The sequence below is a fragment of the Petaurus breviceps genome, unplaced genomic scaffold (genome assembly GCF_028583685.1).
Source record: "Petaurus breviceps papuanus isolate PSGF00001 unplaced genomic scaffold, PetGlider_PUasm1.0 99, whole genome shotgun sequence".
Classification (NCBI taxonomy): Eukaryota; Metazoa; Chordata; class Mammalia; order Diprotodontia; family Petauridae; genus Petaurus; species Petaurus breviceps.
This window is the reverse complement of record NW_027187465.1, coordinates 14,663,868-14,682,196: the sequence shown is the minus strand read 5'-3', so window position 1 is coordinate 14,682,196 and position 18,329 is coordinate 14,663,868. Positions and strand designations below refer to the sequence as shown.

General features: G+C 41.4%; 1 protein-coding gene across 1 annotated transcript in view; it reads right to left on the bottom strand.

The window, feature by feature from the left end:
- The window catches only part of KSR2 (kinase suppressor of ras 2), a 587,222-nt gene that overhangs the window by 229,843 nt on the left and 339,050 nt on the right, over nucleotides 1-18,329 (bottom strand). The window contains exon 5 of the mRNA XM_069081397.1: nucleotides 17,754-17,935. Within this exon, the coding sequence (XP_068937498.1) occupies nucleotides 17,754-17,935 (182 nt within the window). The remainder of the gene's footprint in view (nucleotides 1-17,753; nucleotides 17,936-18,329) is intronic.

Below are 18,329 nucleotides of genomic sequence, written 5' to 3'. Positions count from 1 at the left end.
TGACTAATATGGAAATATGTTTAATATGCTTGCACATGTATAGCTTATATCAGATTGCTTGACATCTTGAGGAAGAGGGAGGGGAGGGAGAGAGAAAAACATTTGGAACCCAAAATCTTGTAAAAGTGAATGCTGAAAACTATCTTTGCATATAATTAGAAAAAAATAAAATACTATTAAGTGTGTGGAGGGGAATGAGCAACCTTACCTGGCCAAGCACAGTCTGCCTTTTAGCAGCACTCTGGGGTGAAGGTCACACATAGTAAGGGGAGGAGGAGGACCTGAATCTGTGGGCCACTTAACTCCCCTCTTTGGTCATGTAGAACCAAGAAACTGGTTTAGGGTTTTGGTCTGTTTCATTTGTCCTTTTAAGTTCTAAAGGCCCCATGCTAGAAGCTTGGGCCAATGGGCATCTTGGAGCCCAGGATTTTCAGTTGGTTATTGAGACTAGCCTAGCAGGAAAACCTTCAAGTTCAATGGTTTGAACCACTAGTCTTATGAGCTTTGCACTTAAGCTTGGTGGAACTAATACTTTTTAAGAACTAAGTTAATCTGAGCCTAATTCCTCTTTCTTCCCCAGAGACTGAGGTGGTTTAGGAAAGATTATGCTCCTTCCTAAGAGATATCCTCCTTTGTTGGGCGTCTATAACTTCTGCCATTGCCTGAGTATTGGGCCAATTTCCAACTATACTAGCATAAAGAAACTTCCCCTTCCTAAGGCTGAACTGATCTCCCAACTGGCATGTGGAGAGCCTCCACTGCAAAGAGAAGCAGCCTTCCCTTTGATCTCAGGTTGGACAACTTTGCTGTCTCTTGAGGAAAAAGGAAAAAGAAAGTTGGCAGGGCATAGGACTTTCTTCTTATGTGCACATTCAAGTTTCCATCGCCTACTTTCTCCTGCTTAACTTTCAGCCTTTAGAAGGAAAAGGAATAGTGAATGGGTTTTCCTATCTGACTGACTGTGTCTTCCATATCATGCTGTACTTGTCTCCATCCTGAGCTCCAGTCTCCTATGGAAAGAGGAGTGGTGTCTCCCACTCAGTGATCAACATTCTCATACCTGGTCATACCCTACACATCCCAGTGATTCTGAACCCCTATAGGCCATCATCCAAACCCCATTCCCTGTCCTCTACCACTCAATTTTGATTGCCATCCCCTTCAACCCTCTCACCTCAGAGTTCCAACCAAACACCACCCTCTGGGATGACTGTTCTGTAGGCAACAAACTTGCCTCTGTCCTCCATCTTCTCTTCTCCCACTCCTTCCATCTATTACTGTGTTTCCCCGAAAATAAGACCTATCCCAAAAATAAGCCCTCCCCTTACTGTGTAAGATTCCTCTAAAATAAGCCCTCCCCCGAAAATAAGCCCTATTGAGATTGCTACTGTAGTGAAGGTGATCCCCTGCGCTACATGCTACATTACGGTACCCTCTGTATGCACCGTTCCCCCCCCCTGGTGAAACGCACGCCGCGCTCTGAGCTGCATCCAATCAGAGCTGCAGCAGTGAGCACGTCATCCAGTTCTTCCCCAGTGATTTGCTTATTGAATAAAGGTACATTTTTTTGTTCACATTTACCTGTTTATTAAAATTGCTGTCAATGTTCATTAAAATAAGCCCTCCCCTGAAAATAAGCCCTCTGGTGTTTTTCTGTCCAAAAAATTTAATAAGACAGTGTCTTATTATCGGGGAAACACGGTAGCTATTATAGAAACCTGCCTTCCTCCTGAGCACACAGCCCTCCTGGCCATTCTTTCTAGTGCTGACTACACCTTCACTCATACTCTTTGGTTCGCTGCTTGAGGAGGGAAGTTGGATTACACTTTGCTCCCCACTAGCACTTTCAGGCTCTTCCCCTTCCTCCATCCCTCAATAACCAGTCTTCTATTTTTTATTTTATTTATTTTTTTATTTTATTATCTAAATCTTCTATTTTATTCATGCTATTCATATCTAACCCCCAATCAAAACCCTAGCAGTGATTGTCTCCAGGCTCCCAGGTCACTCCCCTTTCCTTCCTCAATGAGTTCAGTACATGGCTCACAATTTTTCCTTTCTCCCTTTCTCCTGTCCTCATACTAGGGGATTTAAACATAGATGCTGACTCTCCCTCAAACACTCTAAACCCACTTCCCAAGAATCTAGAGTTATACAGATCCTGCAGTCACCCACAAATGTACCACCTCTGTGTTCAACAATTCCAAAATCCTCTTATCTGACCACCACCTATTGGCTTTCCTTCTTCTGCTGGTCCTTAAAGATACTATAACTCTCTGTTGAGTTAGCATGAAACCTGGGCAGCAGACAACTATACTGCAACTTCATATACTCATATTGGAGCGACAGTGAAGATATCTGGGCAAAGATTCGGACAGTGTGCTCTGGGGGCAGAGAGATTGGAAGATAAGAGAGTCACGTTTTTGATTGCAGCTCTGCTGCCAACTAGCTATGCGATGCTCAAAACTTGGAGATTCAGAATTATTCACTTCACCTTCTTAGGTCTTGCTAAACTCTTGGAAACATTGGGGAATGGGGTGGATCATCTCTGGGCTCCACCTCCTCCCCTCTCCCCCGCCCAACAAACAAACACACACACTCACACTCACACACACACACACACACGCACCCACACACTCCCTGTTCCAAGTCCCCTCTCAATTCTGAATTCCCTGTTCTGAGCCTTTCTTGTCCTTCCCTCCCCCAACTTCCCTGCTGCCACCACCTCATGAGTGAGCACTGCTAGTTCTTGCAAGATCCTAAAGTGGGACCAGGTGCTACCACCTGAGAGCACAAGGGAGCAAACAGGTCAGTGCTACTCCTGGGATGCCATCCTTCTGCTGTACAGACTCATCAATTCAACAAAGGATATTTCCGGGACATTATTAAGGACCTGGAAATTCCCATAAAACACACATTACTCAAACAACCTATACCATGCCAACCAAACTTCCGAACTCCTCAAATGTACTGATTTGCCAAAGATGAATTCATCAACTTAGAGAGGGTTAAATCCATGTGTCTAAATGGGGCAAATATCAGTGAAAACTAGGGCTAGGACAGAGACATGACTGCCACCAGCTGCCTTTTTTTTCTTTCTCCCTAGGCAGAAAAACCTCCTAAATGACTCTTGATGTATGTGTGTGTGTGTCTGAAAGAGAGAGAGAGAGACAGAGACAGAGAGAGAGAGACAGAGAGAGAGACAAAGAGAGACAGAGAGAGAGACAAAGAGACAGAGAGACAGAGACAGAGAGAGAGACAGAGAGAGAGACAGAGAGAGAGAGAAGGGAGGGAGAGAAATGCATTTCTCTAGGTAAGAAAGGGGTAAGAAGAGCACCCATCTCATGTTTTGGGGATCCAAACTTTCTAGCTACAACCCTAGGCTTTGTGATCATGAATTTACTAATGAAACCCCATTAATAATGTGAGCTCCTTGAGGGTAGGGACTTTTTATGTTTGGCTGGGAGTTTTTGGTTTGGGGGTTTTTTTTGGCCTTTTCTTTGTGTATACTTAGCATTTAGGACAATGGTAAATGCCTAAAAAATGCATGTTAACTGACATATAAACCAAAAAATATTCAGCACAGACATGAACTCAGACAGTTTTTCTGATTATTTTTCCCTCGTCTCAACAAAACTATTCCCTGTCAGTAATTCCATCCAGGGAGGTTATTTTGCAATTAGACATGATTTTCCCTCCTGTATGCATTGGAACCCCTGCAGCTGTTGACACTTGTCTTCATCAGTGCCCATAAGATTTAAAACCAAAAATAAAAATGTAAGAAACCTGAACCCAGTGGCTTCTGGCATCTTCAGCTGTGGGGTGCAAGAGGAACTGGTGATCCTTCAGAAGGGAGCTGGGCAATTGGAGGAAGATGAAGGTAATTGTTATCCAAACCCTTAATGCCAGGGAACAGTATGTCCCTGGGACCCCAGGCAGGGCTATTAGGATGGTTTGGAAACCACTTTGATTGGTCTGAGTGTTCTATCCTGTCCATACACCATGTCCCAACCAATTTTCACCAGTAGCTATCCAGAAGGAAAACATCATAGCTAAGCATTTTAACCCATGCTGAGCTCAAATTATCCCTATCAAGGTCAGGTTGGCATTTTGCAGAAGTATCAGGGTACAATAATGAACAGAAAACAAAAAGGGGGGGCTAATAGAACCATCAATGAGAGCTACCATTTATAGGGCTCTTAAAACTTTGAGGAAACTACTTTATACTTGTGATTTTATTTTATCATTACAATAACCCTGGGAGATAGGTGCTGTTATGATCCCCACTTTACAGGTGAGGAATGATTGAGTGAATTATCCCAAGATCTTAAAGCTGGTGTGATTCCAACACCAGTGCTCTATCCATGGTGCTACTCAGCCAATGATAAATTGTACATAAATATACACATATTGTCTTCTCCATAGAGAATATATGCATCTTAGGGGTAGGATTGTTTTTTTTTCTTTTCTATATTAACAATGGTTAGCACAGTGCCTGGCTCATAGCAGGTTCTTAATTAAAGGCTTTTTGTTTGATGTCTTCAAAATAGCCTAAAAATTCAATACACATTTGTAGCAGCAAGCACCCAGGGTTGCTGCTCACACAGGTTCTTGGATCTGCTTTGATAAAGGGAAGCAACTCAAAATGGGTTAACAAGCTTACTTTAATCAGTCAGACATATATAGTTTACCTTGTTCAGGAGAAAAGGTCAGCACCCCGAACTTCAAAGTATACAGGCAGAATTATCAAGACAGAAACAGATCGAGTAGACAGATTTCCAAACTGTCCAACCATTACATCCATACCCAGTCAACATCTGGGTTTCCACATCTGGGTTTTTCAAAGCCGGGGGGGCCCTGGACAATGGCTTCCCAGAATACAGATCAAATCACAGGACACTTCTCAAAGTGAGCCCCCAAAACAAAGCCTCACATCAGGGCTTATATAGCCTTCTCCTGGTTCAGAGAATGTAACAACCTTATTGACCCACTGGCCAATCAAAAAGTATCTACTGAAAAACAAGCCTCCCACCCCAGGCTTCAGGTGCACTTTAGCCTAGGGGCAGGGAAGATCTTCCAAATTTGCATTCCCATTACAACATTAGGTGCCTACTATGTGCAAGACATGGAGTGAGTAAGGGAGAGTTCTTTCCAACGTTACTTACTCAACATTTATCCTTGACAATGAGAGCAGAAAACAGGGTTAGCACTGGCCTCCTCTGGACTAAGATGGTCTTTGATGAACAGAATCAAGTGAGTTACTATCAGTGCCACCTAGTGGTTGAAAAGTGATTTGGCCTAGTTTACATAAATAGAAAGTAATTGAAAAAAAATGCCTTCGGGGGCGACCAGGTAGCACAGCGAGTAAGAGCACCAGCTCCAGTGTTGAGAAGACCTGGAGATCGAATCCCAGGCTCAGACACTTAGCACCCACACAGAGACACCTGGCCGTGTAACCTTGAGCAAGTTACTTAACCCCAATTGCTTAGGGGCAGCCAGGTGGCTCAGCGAGTAAGAGCACCGGCTCCAGTGTCGGGATGACCTGGATCAAATCCGGGCTCAGATACTCAGCACCACACCCAGAAATAACTGGCTGTGTAACCTTGAGCAAGTTACTTAACCCTAATTGCTTAAAAAAAATGCCTTCTAACTTTAAATCTGTTGCTCAATTAATTCACATTATCTTTTCAAATATGTTTTACTCTAGACCATAACCATATAACACTACATAAAAGGCAACTTAACACAAGATAGATTTATTAAGTACCTATTATGTTCAAGGCACTATACCAGGCACTGAGAAAACAAACAACAATAATCAATCAGTCTCTGAACACAAGGAACTTACATTCTTTTGAAGGGTAGGAGAAAGGGATGACTCAATGTGTTCAGAAGCAAGCAGTATTAAGAGGGAGAGAGTACTGACAGGTCAAAGGATGAGGAAAGGTCTTGTGTAGGAGGTAATACTGGAGCTGTGCTTTGAAGGAAGCTAGGGATTCTAAGAGACAGAGGTGAGGAGAGAAAGCATTCCAGGCATGGAGGACCACTTTGACAAAGGCAGGAGATCATGCAAGGAAACCACTAGCAAGCCAATTTGACTAGAATAGAGTTTGGGAAGAGGAGTATTATTAAATAAGATGAGAAAGTTAGATGGGTCTTTAAATTAAACAAGATTTATCAGTATCTCCCTGATAATAGGCATCATTATGTGGCCTGTGAGTCTACAATACCTTATTGCTCTAGAGATTGGGGTAATAACTTCAGGGCAACATAATATAGTGAAAGTGCCCTGGGCTTAAGGCAGGAAGACTGGCATTCCAAATCTACCTCTTCCCTCACATAGGATCATAAATTTAGAACTATAAGGAAAATAATGAGTCCATCTAACTAATTCTGTTCATTTAACAGATAAGGAAATTGAGGTCCAGGGTGGTTAAATAATTTGTCTAGGAATGTGTAGCTAGTAAGTTTCCAAGGCAGGATTTGAACCCTGGACTTCTGACTTCTAAGTCAGGGTTTTGTTCCACCACCACCACGGCCCCCCTCCCAAATACCACATTGCTAGTCCACTTAACTAAATTTAGATAGGTTACTTCCTCCATCTCCCTTCCACCCTCACCCAACCCCCACCACCCTATCACAAGCCTCTGTTTATTTTCAATCTGTAAAATAACACTTTTTCTCCCTGCTTCTTGGGATCCTGAGGATCCAGAGCAAAGCATTTTGTAAATGAAAAACATTATTTGAAAATATGCGCTCCAATCATTGTTGGACTAAAAGTAGGCATGAAAGCACCCTTCCTCTCTTGAGGAGGGTGACACCATGAGTCAGGTTGGTTGGCAGGCTCTGTAAACAAGAGCATCTATAACCTCAAGCTTACATGTAACCTCAAGCTTCTATCATTTCCAGGCAGCTGCAGCAGGAAGATGGCAGTCAGGGGATTCCCAAAATAGATGAAGCCCTTCTTACAGACACCCTAAAGTGACTCAGTGCCTTGAGATTCCAAGAGGCCTCCAGCATGCAAGAAAATCTGCAAGTTTCTGTCTCCAAGGGTTCTTGTTTCTCACTAATGAGGTAGCCTGTCAACCACCCTTCTAGGGCATGGTAACGATGATGCTGACTTATGGACAGAGTTCATCCACATGGGCAGGGGAACTGCCTCCAGGGACAGATTCTCCAGTTTGGTAATGATAATAATTAAAAAATAACAACAATAATGATAATGATAGATTTCAATTCACAAATATTATCTCATTTGATCCTTACAACAACCTGGGAGATAGGTGCTATTATTATCCCCATTTTACAGATGAGGAAACTGAGGCAGAGGTGAAGTAAACTTTCACAAGGTCATAAGCTAGTAAGTACATGAGGCTAGATTTTGAATTTCAGTCTTCCTAACTCCAGATCCAGTGCTCTCTCCACATCATGTCCTAGCTGTCTCATCTAGCTTAGTGAGGATTAATTATGTCTTTGGCTGCTGTTGTTGTTTAGTAATTTCAGTCATGTACAACTCTTTGTTAGGTTGGTTTTTTTTTTTTTTTGGCAAAGACACTGGAGTGATTTGCCATTTCATTCTCCAGCTCATTTTACAAAAGAGGAAACTGAGGCCAATAGGGTGAAGTGACTTGCCCAGGGTCACACAGCTAGTAAGTGTCTGAGGTCAATTTGAATTCAGGAAGATGACTTCCTGACTTCAGGCCTGGTACTCTACCCACTACAGCACCACCTAGCTGCCTGGAAGGTAAATACATCAGTGGTTTTATGTGTGTGGACTCACAGAGTATACTTGAATCATCAGAGATGTATTTGTCCTCTAGGAGACTCAACCTTGAAAGTGTGAGTTGGTGGAGAGTAAGGCAGTTATCTCAGTTAATACAAGATATTGACAAATAAAATACCATGTAATTTTGGAGAGGAGTTCAGGAAATGGCTGTCCTCAAGTTCTTGCAAAGCTGTCACATGGAAGAAGAATTATTATACTTGTTTTGCTTGACCCAGAAGACAAAACTATGGTTAGAAGTTACCAAGAGTGCAACTGAGATGTGACAAGTTACTTAACGATTAGAGTCATCTGAACGTCAAATGTACTACTTTGAAAGGTAGCTCTCCATCACTGGAAGTATCCAAGCAAAACCCGCCTGACTACTTATCAGATATGTTATAGGAGGACTTTTGTTTCAAATATGGTCAGTCTACAAGGCTACTAAGACCCCTTTCACCTCTGAGCTCCTTTTTTTTTTTTCTAAAGCAATCGGGGTTAAGTAACTTGCTCAAGGTTACACGGCCAGTTATTTCTGGGTGTGGTGCTGAGTATCTGAGCCCAGATTTGATCCAGGTCATCCCAACACTGGAGCCGGTGCTCTTACTTGCTGAGCCACCTGGCCGCCCCTCTGAGCTCCTTTGATTCTCTACTATGGGATGGTAGCAATAATAATAATAATAATAATTCTAGATATGGATGGCAGCACAGAAAGACGCATTGCCTAAGCTGGAGAGCCAGGAGGACAGAGTCCTGTAGTCACTATTTAGGTAAGGGTTCCCATGTCTAATTGTTCATAGCGCCTTATTACAGATCTAGAAGACCTCTTAGAGCCTTTCACTCTGTAAATATTTACATTTACATTGCTATTTAGCTGCTCACTAAAAGATCTGAGACCCAGCTTCCAGAGGGTTGACTCATTGCAAGGCTCAGATCATCATCAAGAAAACTGCCTCTGTGCCTCAGGCAATGAACAAGCAGCAATCATAATGATAAAGGCTATAGCCCCAGGAGGGTTTTAAGTCCCAACTAAAATTCCATCTTCTCTAGAAAGCCTTCCCCAGCCCTTTTTAATTCTGGTGCCTTCCCTCTATTACTTATTTCCTATTTATCCTGTACACAGCTTGCTTTGTTCAAATATTTGTTTGTATATTGTTTGAATTTGTGTATTTGTTTGAACGTTGTCTCCACTCTAAAATTGTAAGCTCCATAAGGGCAAGGACTATCTTTTGCCTCTTTTTTTTTCTATCCCCAGTGCTTGGAACATGGTAAGCATTAATCATTTTTTATTCATTGATTTTTCTCACTAATTTGTCAAGTAAAAAGTAGCATAGAATAGATTTGGAGCAAGAGAACCTGGGTACAAATGCTACACCCACTATGATCTATGTGTGTGACCTTGGGTAAGTCATTTCCCTCCCTGGGCATCAGTTCCCTCTTTCCAAAATGAGTAATTTCAGAGTCCTAAGTTCCCTTCCTCCTTGAAATCAAGGATCTTATTACTAGGAAAGGGCTACTAGCAGAAACTCCTGCTTTGCCAAGCAGCCCAGAGCGTTTGGGAAATGACCAGGCTGGCATCTGGAACCATCAACCAGGTTTCTTACCAGCCTCCCACCTGCTAAGCTTAGAGATCACAACTGTTCTTCCACTCCTGCATCCAAACATGCTCTACAGCACATTTTCAGTTTCAATAACAAAAAGCCCACAGGGAGCCACTGAGCAAATTCAGCTCAATTTAAAAAGTATTTATTCCATGCTTGCTATGTGCCAGGCACTAGGGACACATAAGGAAAAAGTTAAATAGTCCCTGCCCTCAAGGGGCTTATATTCTATTGGAGGAAAACAACATGTACTCTAATATATAAATAAGGGATCATTTGAGGAAACTGGCAGGACTAACATCTGGAATCAGAAGGAATCATAATAGGCTTCCTGGAGGTAGTGTCCATTCCTGAAGTGAGCCTTAAAGGATGTTGAGGATTATAAGAGGCAGAGGTAAGGAGGCGATCATTTCAAGGTACAGGGGAAAGCCTGGACAAAGGCTTGGAGGTAGGAGATAGAATGACTGGATATGGATGATCCATTAATCTGTCTATGAGGATTCAAAAAAATTCCATTAGGATACAGTGCAAAGAAGCATGAGGAGGCAGGCCTCATTGTGCTAGTCAGCTCTACCCACAGATCAGAGGTGGAATTTTACTGTAGCATAGGAAGGGTTAAACTACCTTCTTTTCCACTAAATCTCAAGAACACATACTCTCTCCTTTCTCTCTCTCTCTCTCTCTCTCTCTCTTTCTCTCTCTTTTTCTCCTTCTCTCTCTCCCTCTCTTTCTCTTTCTCTTTCTCCCCTCCCCTCCCCAGAAAGATCATTGACTCTGGAGTCAAAAAACTTGTGCTAAAATCCTCTCTCTGACAATTAATACCTATATGACCTTGGACAAATACTTTAATCTTCTTTGCTCTCAATTTCCTCATCTGTAAAATGAGGGAGCTCAATGAGATGGCCTCTGAGATTCATTCCAGATCCAAGATTCTACAATCCTACTTAAAAATAGGTATGGAGTCCCCCAAACCTCTTCTTCCACAGCCCTAGACAGAACCTAAAGGCAAGTCAAGAAACTCTGTGCCAAGGTATTAACAATTCCAGACAAGGGGGACAGCCAGTGAAAAGTCATGAGTCAGTTGACTTACCTTCCTCTTAAAGGAATTTGGCTACTCCTACCTACTTGTCTCTCAAGTACTTAGCATACTGCCTGGCACACTGCATGTGTTTAATAAGTCTTTGTTGATGAATTGATCAATCACTTGATTGATTGTTAGGCAATGGAGACCTGAATCAAGGGGGTGGTGGTATCAGAGGAGACAATCACTTGATTTATTGTTAGGTAGTGGAGACCTGAATCAAGGGGGTGGTGGTATCAGAGGAGAGGATATTATGAAGCTAGAAATGACAAAACTTGGGGACTGATTGGATATGGAAGGCAAGAGACAGTGATGAGTTAAGGCTGAGATCTAAGTTATGAGCATGGTTGAGAGGGAGAATGGTTTTACCCTTAGCAGTGAGGAAGAGGAGAAAGGTTTGGTTTGGAGGGGGAAGAGATAATAAGTTCAGTTTAGGGCATGTTGAGTTTATAATGTATATAGGACATCTAGTTTGAGATGTCCAATATGCAGTTGGAGATGTGAGATCAAAGGTCAGGAGAGAGGCTAGGCCTGGATAAATTGGTGGAAGAATCATCTGCAAAGAAATGATCATAGAATTCATGGGAACTATGAGATCACTAAGAAAAATAGCATGGAAGGAAAAGAGAAGAGGGCTAAGTGGAGGCCTTGAGGGACACTCATAGTTAGTGGGAACAACCTGAATGAAGATGCAGCAAAGGTGGTTGAGGAGTGGTCAGACTGGTAGGAGGAGAATCAAGAAAGAGAAGCATCACAAAAACCTAGAGAGAAGAGGGTGTTTGACAGTGTCACAGGTTGCAGAGAGGTTAAGAAGGATGGGGATGGAGAAGGCCATTGGATTTGCCAATTAAGAGATCATAGGAACATTGGAGAAAGCAGTTTCAGGTGAATAATGAGATGAGATGCCAGACTTGCCAAGAGTTTAGAAGACATGAGACAAAGTGAAGGCACCTATTGTAGACAGACTTCTCAAGGAGTTTAGCCATGAAAGGAAGGAGAGATTTAGGACAAAAACTTGAGGAGGTTTTCTTGAGGATGGGGGAGACATGGGTGTGTTTCTAGGCAATAGAGAAACAGCCAATAGAAAGGGAGAGATTGAAGATAAGTGAGAGAGTGGGGTTGATAGAGTGGGTAATCTGCTGAAGGAAATGGAATAGAATAGATGTGGCTTGTGCATGCAGAGGGGGTTGCCCTGGAAAGGAGAAGGGCTGCTTCTTTATGTGAGACAGGGCTAAAGGATGAGATAGTACCAGAATGAATATGAGTAGTGTGAGAATGTGGAAAGAGGAAGAGGAAAATCACAGCAAATGACCTCCATTTTTTTTTGCAGTGAAATACGAGGCAAGATTTTCAGCTGAGCAAGTTAGACAGATATATCCCTGAAGGTAGCCAGGACTTTGCTTTTAGGCACAAAGAGACAAAAGCAGCTCTAAACATTTGGTCATTTCACAATGTAGGCAGGGTTGGAAGAGCTGAGAGACTGGAGGGTCCTGAAACAGACGGAATCTCCGAGTTTGAAATAATGAAATTCCCTTAAGCTGGTGAGATAAGGAAAAATTCAAATCTAACATTTTTAAATATAAGACTTCTCCATTCTTTCAACATTGTAAAGCACACCAGTGCTGGTCATATCCCAGAAGACACACACATGCACACATGTATACAGACATAAGACATTGGTGCTAAAAGGCAGATGGGTTACTGGAGAACAGCTGTTTTCTTTAATGCCAGTGTAAATTCCTCAGCATTCTTAGGGGGCCTAGGAGGGGAATGGACTGTTTTTGTCCAAAATGACAGAGTTAAACCATATTCACACAATATTCAAGAAGATAACAAGTAAAACAGGTATCAGAAATGATCTGACCAGGCAGAGGCCAAGTGGTGTTCTCACGTCCTGAGTTCTGGACACTATTCCTCTGAATGCAGCTCAAGCTCTTTCAATAATTACATTATATGAAAAACTCATTAAGCTTGCAGTCCACTAAGCAATTCTCCCCTCCCTACCCAGATCTCCTTCAGACAAGTTGCTATCTAGTCACAGTTGGCCCATCCTAGACTTGGGGGGCTGATTTTTATTTTGGTAGAGAAGGGTAAGAATCAACATTGATTCTATTATATTTCATCTAATTTGATTTGACCCAGTGCTCTAGCCTTTTGAGGTCTTTTGAGTCCATTTTCAACCAGCATTGAAGCCAGATTTTTTAGGTTTGTGCCATCTGCAAATGTAATAAGTGTGCCTTCTATCCTTCTATTCAAGTTACTGATAAAAATATTTAATGAAAGTATGAATCCTTGGGTCAGTCCTTCCAAGATAACACCGGACTGTAAATGACTAATCTCTGTGTGCAATGACTGCACCAACTCCAAAGCCACCCAACTGTGCCTCCACATTCATCTGTTTAAACCACTCCCTGCTCCACTCTGATTTTTTTCCTTCCTCATCAGAATTGCTCTGTTTTATGTCTTTAGAATTTAATTATTGGGAATTTTCCATTTTTCTAGATTAACTTCCTCTCCAGAATTTTAGGTCACAGGATTCTGCATATCTTTTCTCTGTATCCTTCTAAACCTGAGATCCCTGTCATACAATGTCCAGTCCATCTTTCCTATATTACAAATACTAACATGTCATGGGTATTTATCAAGGTCTGCACTGTTTTTACCCCAGTAACCAATTCTTCCTTGTTAGTGAAAATCAGATCCGTGATACAATTTAATAGCATCTACCTCAGATGGGTGTTTTGAAGATCAGATAATATTTGTTTTGAAGATCAAATAACATAATATTTGTAACAATGCCTGGCACACAGTAAATGCTTAATAAATGTTTATTCCCTTCCTCTTCTCCAATTGGTTGAGAAGATTTTGGTATATCAGCATGATGGAAAGTATGATTTTTTTAAAGAAATTCTAAAGAGGACAGAGACTTGTATGAAGTGATGCAGAGTAGAGTTAGCAGAACTAGGAAAACAGTTTATACAATAATAATAATATTTCAAGGACAAGCAACTCTTAACAAATTAGAAACTCTGATCAGCGTAATGACCAGCCATAATTCCAGAGGATTAACGATGAAATATGCTACCTACCTCCTCATAGAGAGAGGAGGAATGTAGAGTAGAGTGAGACTTTTTTTAAAAAATATGGCCAAGTGTAGGAATATGTTTTGCTTAACAAAGGTTTTGCTTTTTCTTACCTTAATTGTGGGGAGGAGGTATGGAGAATACAGATCTTCATGAAAGTGAATTTTTAAAAAAGAAATTTCACCATTGGTTCCTCTACTTTTTGAAAGATTAAATTTATTAAATTTATTAAAATTTATTCATTTTATTAATTTTAATTTATTAAAATTTAATTAAAATTAATTAATTATAATTAATTAATTTATATTTATTTATAAATATAATAAATTATATTTATATTAACAAATAATAAATTTATTAAATTTATTTAAAATTAATTTAAGTTAATTTTTAATTAACTTAATAATTAAATATAATATAAAATATAAATAATTTAAAAATAATAAACAATAATTTAAGTCAAGCCAAGAAAGAGTTAGCCCTTTTGCTTTAGTCAGAAAGATAACCTTAAGTGATATACAGATAATTGGAGTCGCCCATCACTAGTTTTTCATGCTTCTGCGAGCCCAACTCTCACCCGTCACTCCAAGAAACTATTGCATGCACAGCAGCCACACCCCTTTATATCATCTTGACAGAGGAGCTAAAACAGGTTGAGGGTAACCAATGGCCTCAAACCTGTCAGTGAGTTAGGGAGATGTCTACCCCAAGTTTGTGAAGACTTTCCCTGGTGGGATGGGCAGATGAGAATAATTTGTTCCCATGGCCATGAAAGCAACTGAAGCAGGTGCTGTGGAAAACATGGTCAGTCATCAAAGATGCCAAGGTCATCCACTATATCCAGGCCATTTTCAGTTGTCTTGCCTTTTGTCCTGCCACTGGACTTCAATGATCCAGGCAGAGAGAGTGTGGCTGACAACTTCAAACAACTCTGCTTCTCTTCCGTCCAATTCATACACAAGGCAATACTCCCCCTGTGATATCATTGGTCCCCTTTGAAAATCTGAAAAACAATCACCAGTCATGCTTCTGTTTCAGACTTGTGATTGGTTTCCTGAATAACTCATCTATTACTGCTCTTCGTCTAAGTGGTCTGTAGTATAATGCAATGGCAATGTTACTTCCGATTCTGCTTCCACTGATCTTCACCCAAATTGCATTCCCATCACATTCATCCTCTGATTCCTGTATTTTTTACACATCTGTTTCTTAAAAATACAGTGAATCTCTTCCTGCCACCCCTATCTCTTTACCTATTTTATTTATTTTTAGATAAGTTATAACTTTTCCAGAACCACATCCTAATCACAGTTCTTATCCCAAGGTCTTGGTGATATTCATGAGATTATCGATCAATAAACATTTATCAAGTGTCTACTATGTACCAGGGACTATGCTAAGTGCTGAGAATACAAAGAGGCAAAAGGCAGTCCCTGTCCTCAAGGAGCTTACCATCTAATTGAGGAGAAAACAAGCAAACAAATATATACAAAGCAAGTTATATACAAGATAAATAGGAAACAACAGAAAATCTTGGAATTAAAAGGGACTGCAGAAAGCTTTCTATAGAAGGTGTGATTTTAGTTGGGACTTAAAGGAAGCCAGGAAGGTTAGTAGATGGGGCAGAGGAGGGAGAGAATTCCAGGAATAGAAGACAGCCATAGAAAATGTATGGAAGAATTAAGATTGACAATTCAGCTTGCTCATTACCCGCACTGTACATTTGTGTAGCTATCTGAGGGTATGAGTTTTCTTCCTAGTGTCTTTCTATGTCATCTCTTGGAAATTGCTGAGTATTTCTACCAACGTTCTTGTTGCTACACTGTTGGTTGTTCAGCCATGTCTGACTCTTCATGACCCCATGCACTCCAGGCCCTTCCATCCTCCACTATCTCTCAAAGTGTGTCCAAGTTCACGTTCATTGTTTTCCATGATACTATCTATCCATCTCACCCTCTGCCAACCCCTTTTCCTTTTGTCTTCAATCTTTCCCAACATTAGGGTTGTTTTTATTTTTCAATGAGTCCTGTATTCTCATTTTGTAGCCAAAGTATTTAAACTTTGGCTTCAGTATTTGACCTCCCAGCAAATAGCCTGGAGTTAATTTCTCTAAGTAGTTATTTGATCTCCTTGTTGTCCAAAGGACTCTCAAAAGTCTTTTCTAGCCCTACAATTTGAAAACATCAATTCTGCACCATTCAGTTTTATAGTCCAACTCTCACAGCCCTACATTGCTACTGGAAAACCTATAGCTTTGACTATACAGACCTTTGTTGGCAAGGTGATGTCTCTGCTTTTTAGTATGCTGTCCAGATTTGCCATAGCTTTCTTTCCAAGGAGCAAGTATCTTTTATTTCCATGGAGACAGTCAATGACGACCACAGTGATCTTTGAGACCAAGAATATCAAATCTGACACTGCTTCCATTTCTTCTCCCTCTATTTGCCAGGAAGGTATGAGACCAGCTGCCAAGGTCTTAGTTTTTTTTTTATGTTAAAGGAAGCCACCTTTTACACTCTCTTCTTTCACCTTTATCAAGAGCTTTCTTAAAGTAACTCTCTATGGCATCTGCCTTGGTGGACATGTATATAGGCGATTTCCCCCTTCCCCCTTCCTTCTTTGGTCCTTTGGATTTGATTTACAAGGCTCCCAGCAAATATATTTTCATCAGCCCTTACTAGTTATACTCCATCCCTGGCCAAGAACTTTTCATTCTTATGTGTTAAGCCACAATCCAGAAATCCATCCTCAAACATCTTAACAAGCTGCTCATTTCCCTCTTTATCCTTGCTGACATTGGCTGTTCCACTAAAGCTATGTCTTTATACCTATTCTTATGCCCTGCTGCAAGTTTCTAAGTTATATCTTAGAACACTTTCTGATGTATTTATAACAATAATGACAACATCAATAAGAATTATTATTACAATAACAACAATGAATGCTGTGTAGTATTTTAAAGTGAGAAGTACCCTGAAGGAGGAGAGGTCGATAGTGTGCAGGGTCTGCAATCAAGGCCTCCACCTCTGACACATATTTGCTGTGCTATAACAGGCCAATCACAACTTTTCAATGTCTCAAGCAATTCTTTATCACAACTAAGTCACAGGTCTGATTCTTTCTTGTGCATGTGAGTTCTTCTGTATTTGGTATTTAAAGTTTGCAAAGTAGACTTCACATATATGATCTCAGATCTTCACCTGGTTCTGTGGATATTTTCTTCATTTTACAAATGAGGGAACAGACTCAGAGGTCAAATTATTTATCATAGGATTGTATACCAAGAACTGGAAGAAACCTTAGAAGTCATCTCCAATGTTTCCTATACTGTGGGTTGAGACTCCATATGGGGAATTAAGATTAAGAAGTGCCGAAGGAACTTCAAGTGGAAAAAGTTTAAGACTAGATTCTAGTCCAAACCCCTCATTTTACTGATGAGGAAACTGAGACCCAGAGCCTCGAAGTGTCTTGTCCATAGTCATATAACTAATGGTGTCAAAGATAGGATTTGAACCTACACCGAATTCAGTACTGGGTCCACTGTAGCAGGTCTCTCACCCCAAGACTAATGAAAGGTCTTACTTCTCTGCCTTAGGCAATGGATACAAACCTTTCCCAGAAACCCCTGAGGTCTGGGCATGGAGAAAGACTTTCACTACCAACTGACTTACTGAGAGAAAGTCAGACTGGGAACTAAACGCGCCTTTGAGATGATAAAAGGTATTACACGTGTTGCTTTGTGTAGTCACACTGGATATTAAGAGCCAGGAAACAAAAAGCAAAATAAACCCCACACTCTGAAACCAAAACAGTCTATTTTAACCCATTAAGTGTTTATTCCTAGCTCTCTTTTCCACCTGCAGTGAGCCAGCTAGCAACACTCAGTAATGATAGCTGCAATTCAGCTTTTCTAGCATCAATTTTCCCCCGTCTTCAAAACCATCCAAAGAAAGACGGGGAGCCCAAAGAGGAGGCAAGGAGCACCTGATGATGCATGTGCCGCCCTCAGAAGGCGGTTCAGGAGTCTCGGAGAGAACGCGAAGAAAAAGCCCACCTGGCTAAGAGCGCAGCCATCCCCGCCTCTCCCCAGCCTCGCACGCTCTCCCCGTCCCAAGTTTCTGCAGGTGCCAGGGCAGAATTCTGAGGCAGAGACAAGGTGAGGGAGGCAGCCCGCCCAGAGGACAAGCAGAGCAGGGGCCCGCCGCCCCGTGGCCCCTGTGACTTACTGGTGGAGAAGTTGGCTTCGGGGTGGACTGGAGGAGTGGAGGGAAGGAAGGGTGGGTAGCCCACAAAGAAGGACCGCAGAGAACGCTCGGAGAGCAGGGGAGAGCGCTGGGATGGGATGTTCTCACAGCTGCCCACGCTGTTATGAATCTTTAAATTCAGGGGCTTATTCCTTTTCTTGACCCTAGGGGAGAAAAAGACAGAAAGGAGGGTAAAACAATAATTTCAACCACGACAATAATTATGATGATGATAGTAATATATCAACAAGCTTTTATTGAGTGCCAACTATATGCCAGGCATCATGCTAGGAGCAGGGGTAGATAGATACGAAGACAAAAATGATACAGTCTCTGCCTTCAGGGAGCTTACATTCTACTGCGGGAAACAGAATCAACCAATCAACAAGTCTTGATTAAGTGCAGGTTATGTGCCACACGCCCTGTGCTAGGCTGTGGATATGAAGAAAAAAATATCGGTCCCTGCCCTTAAGGAGCTTGTGCTAGATTTGGAAAGACACCACGTACATACACATGTATGAGAGGCAGAGATAGAAATAGAGACAGAGAAGGGGAGGG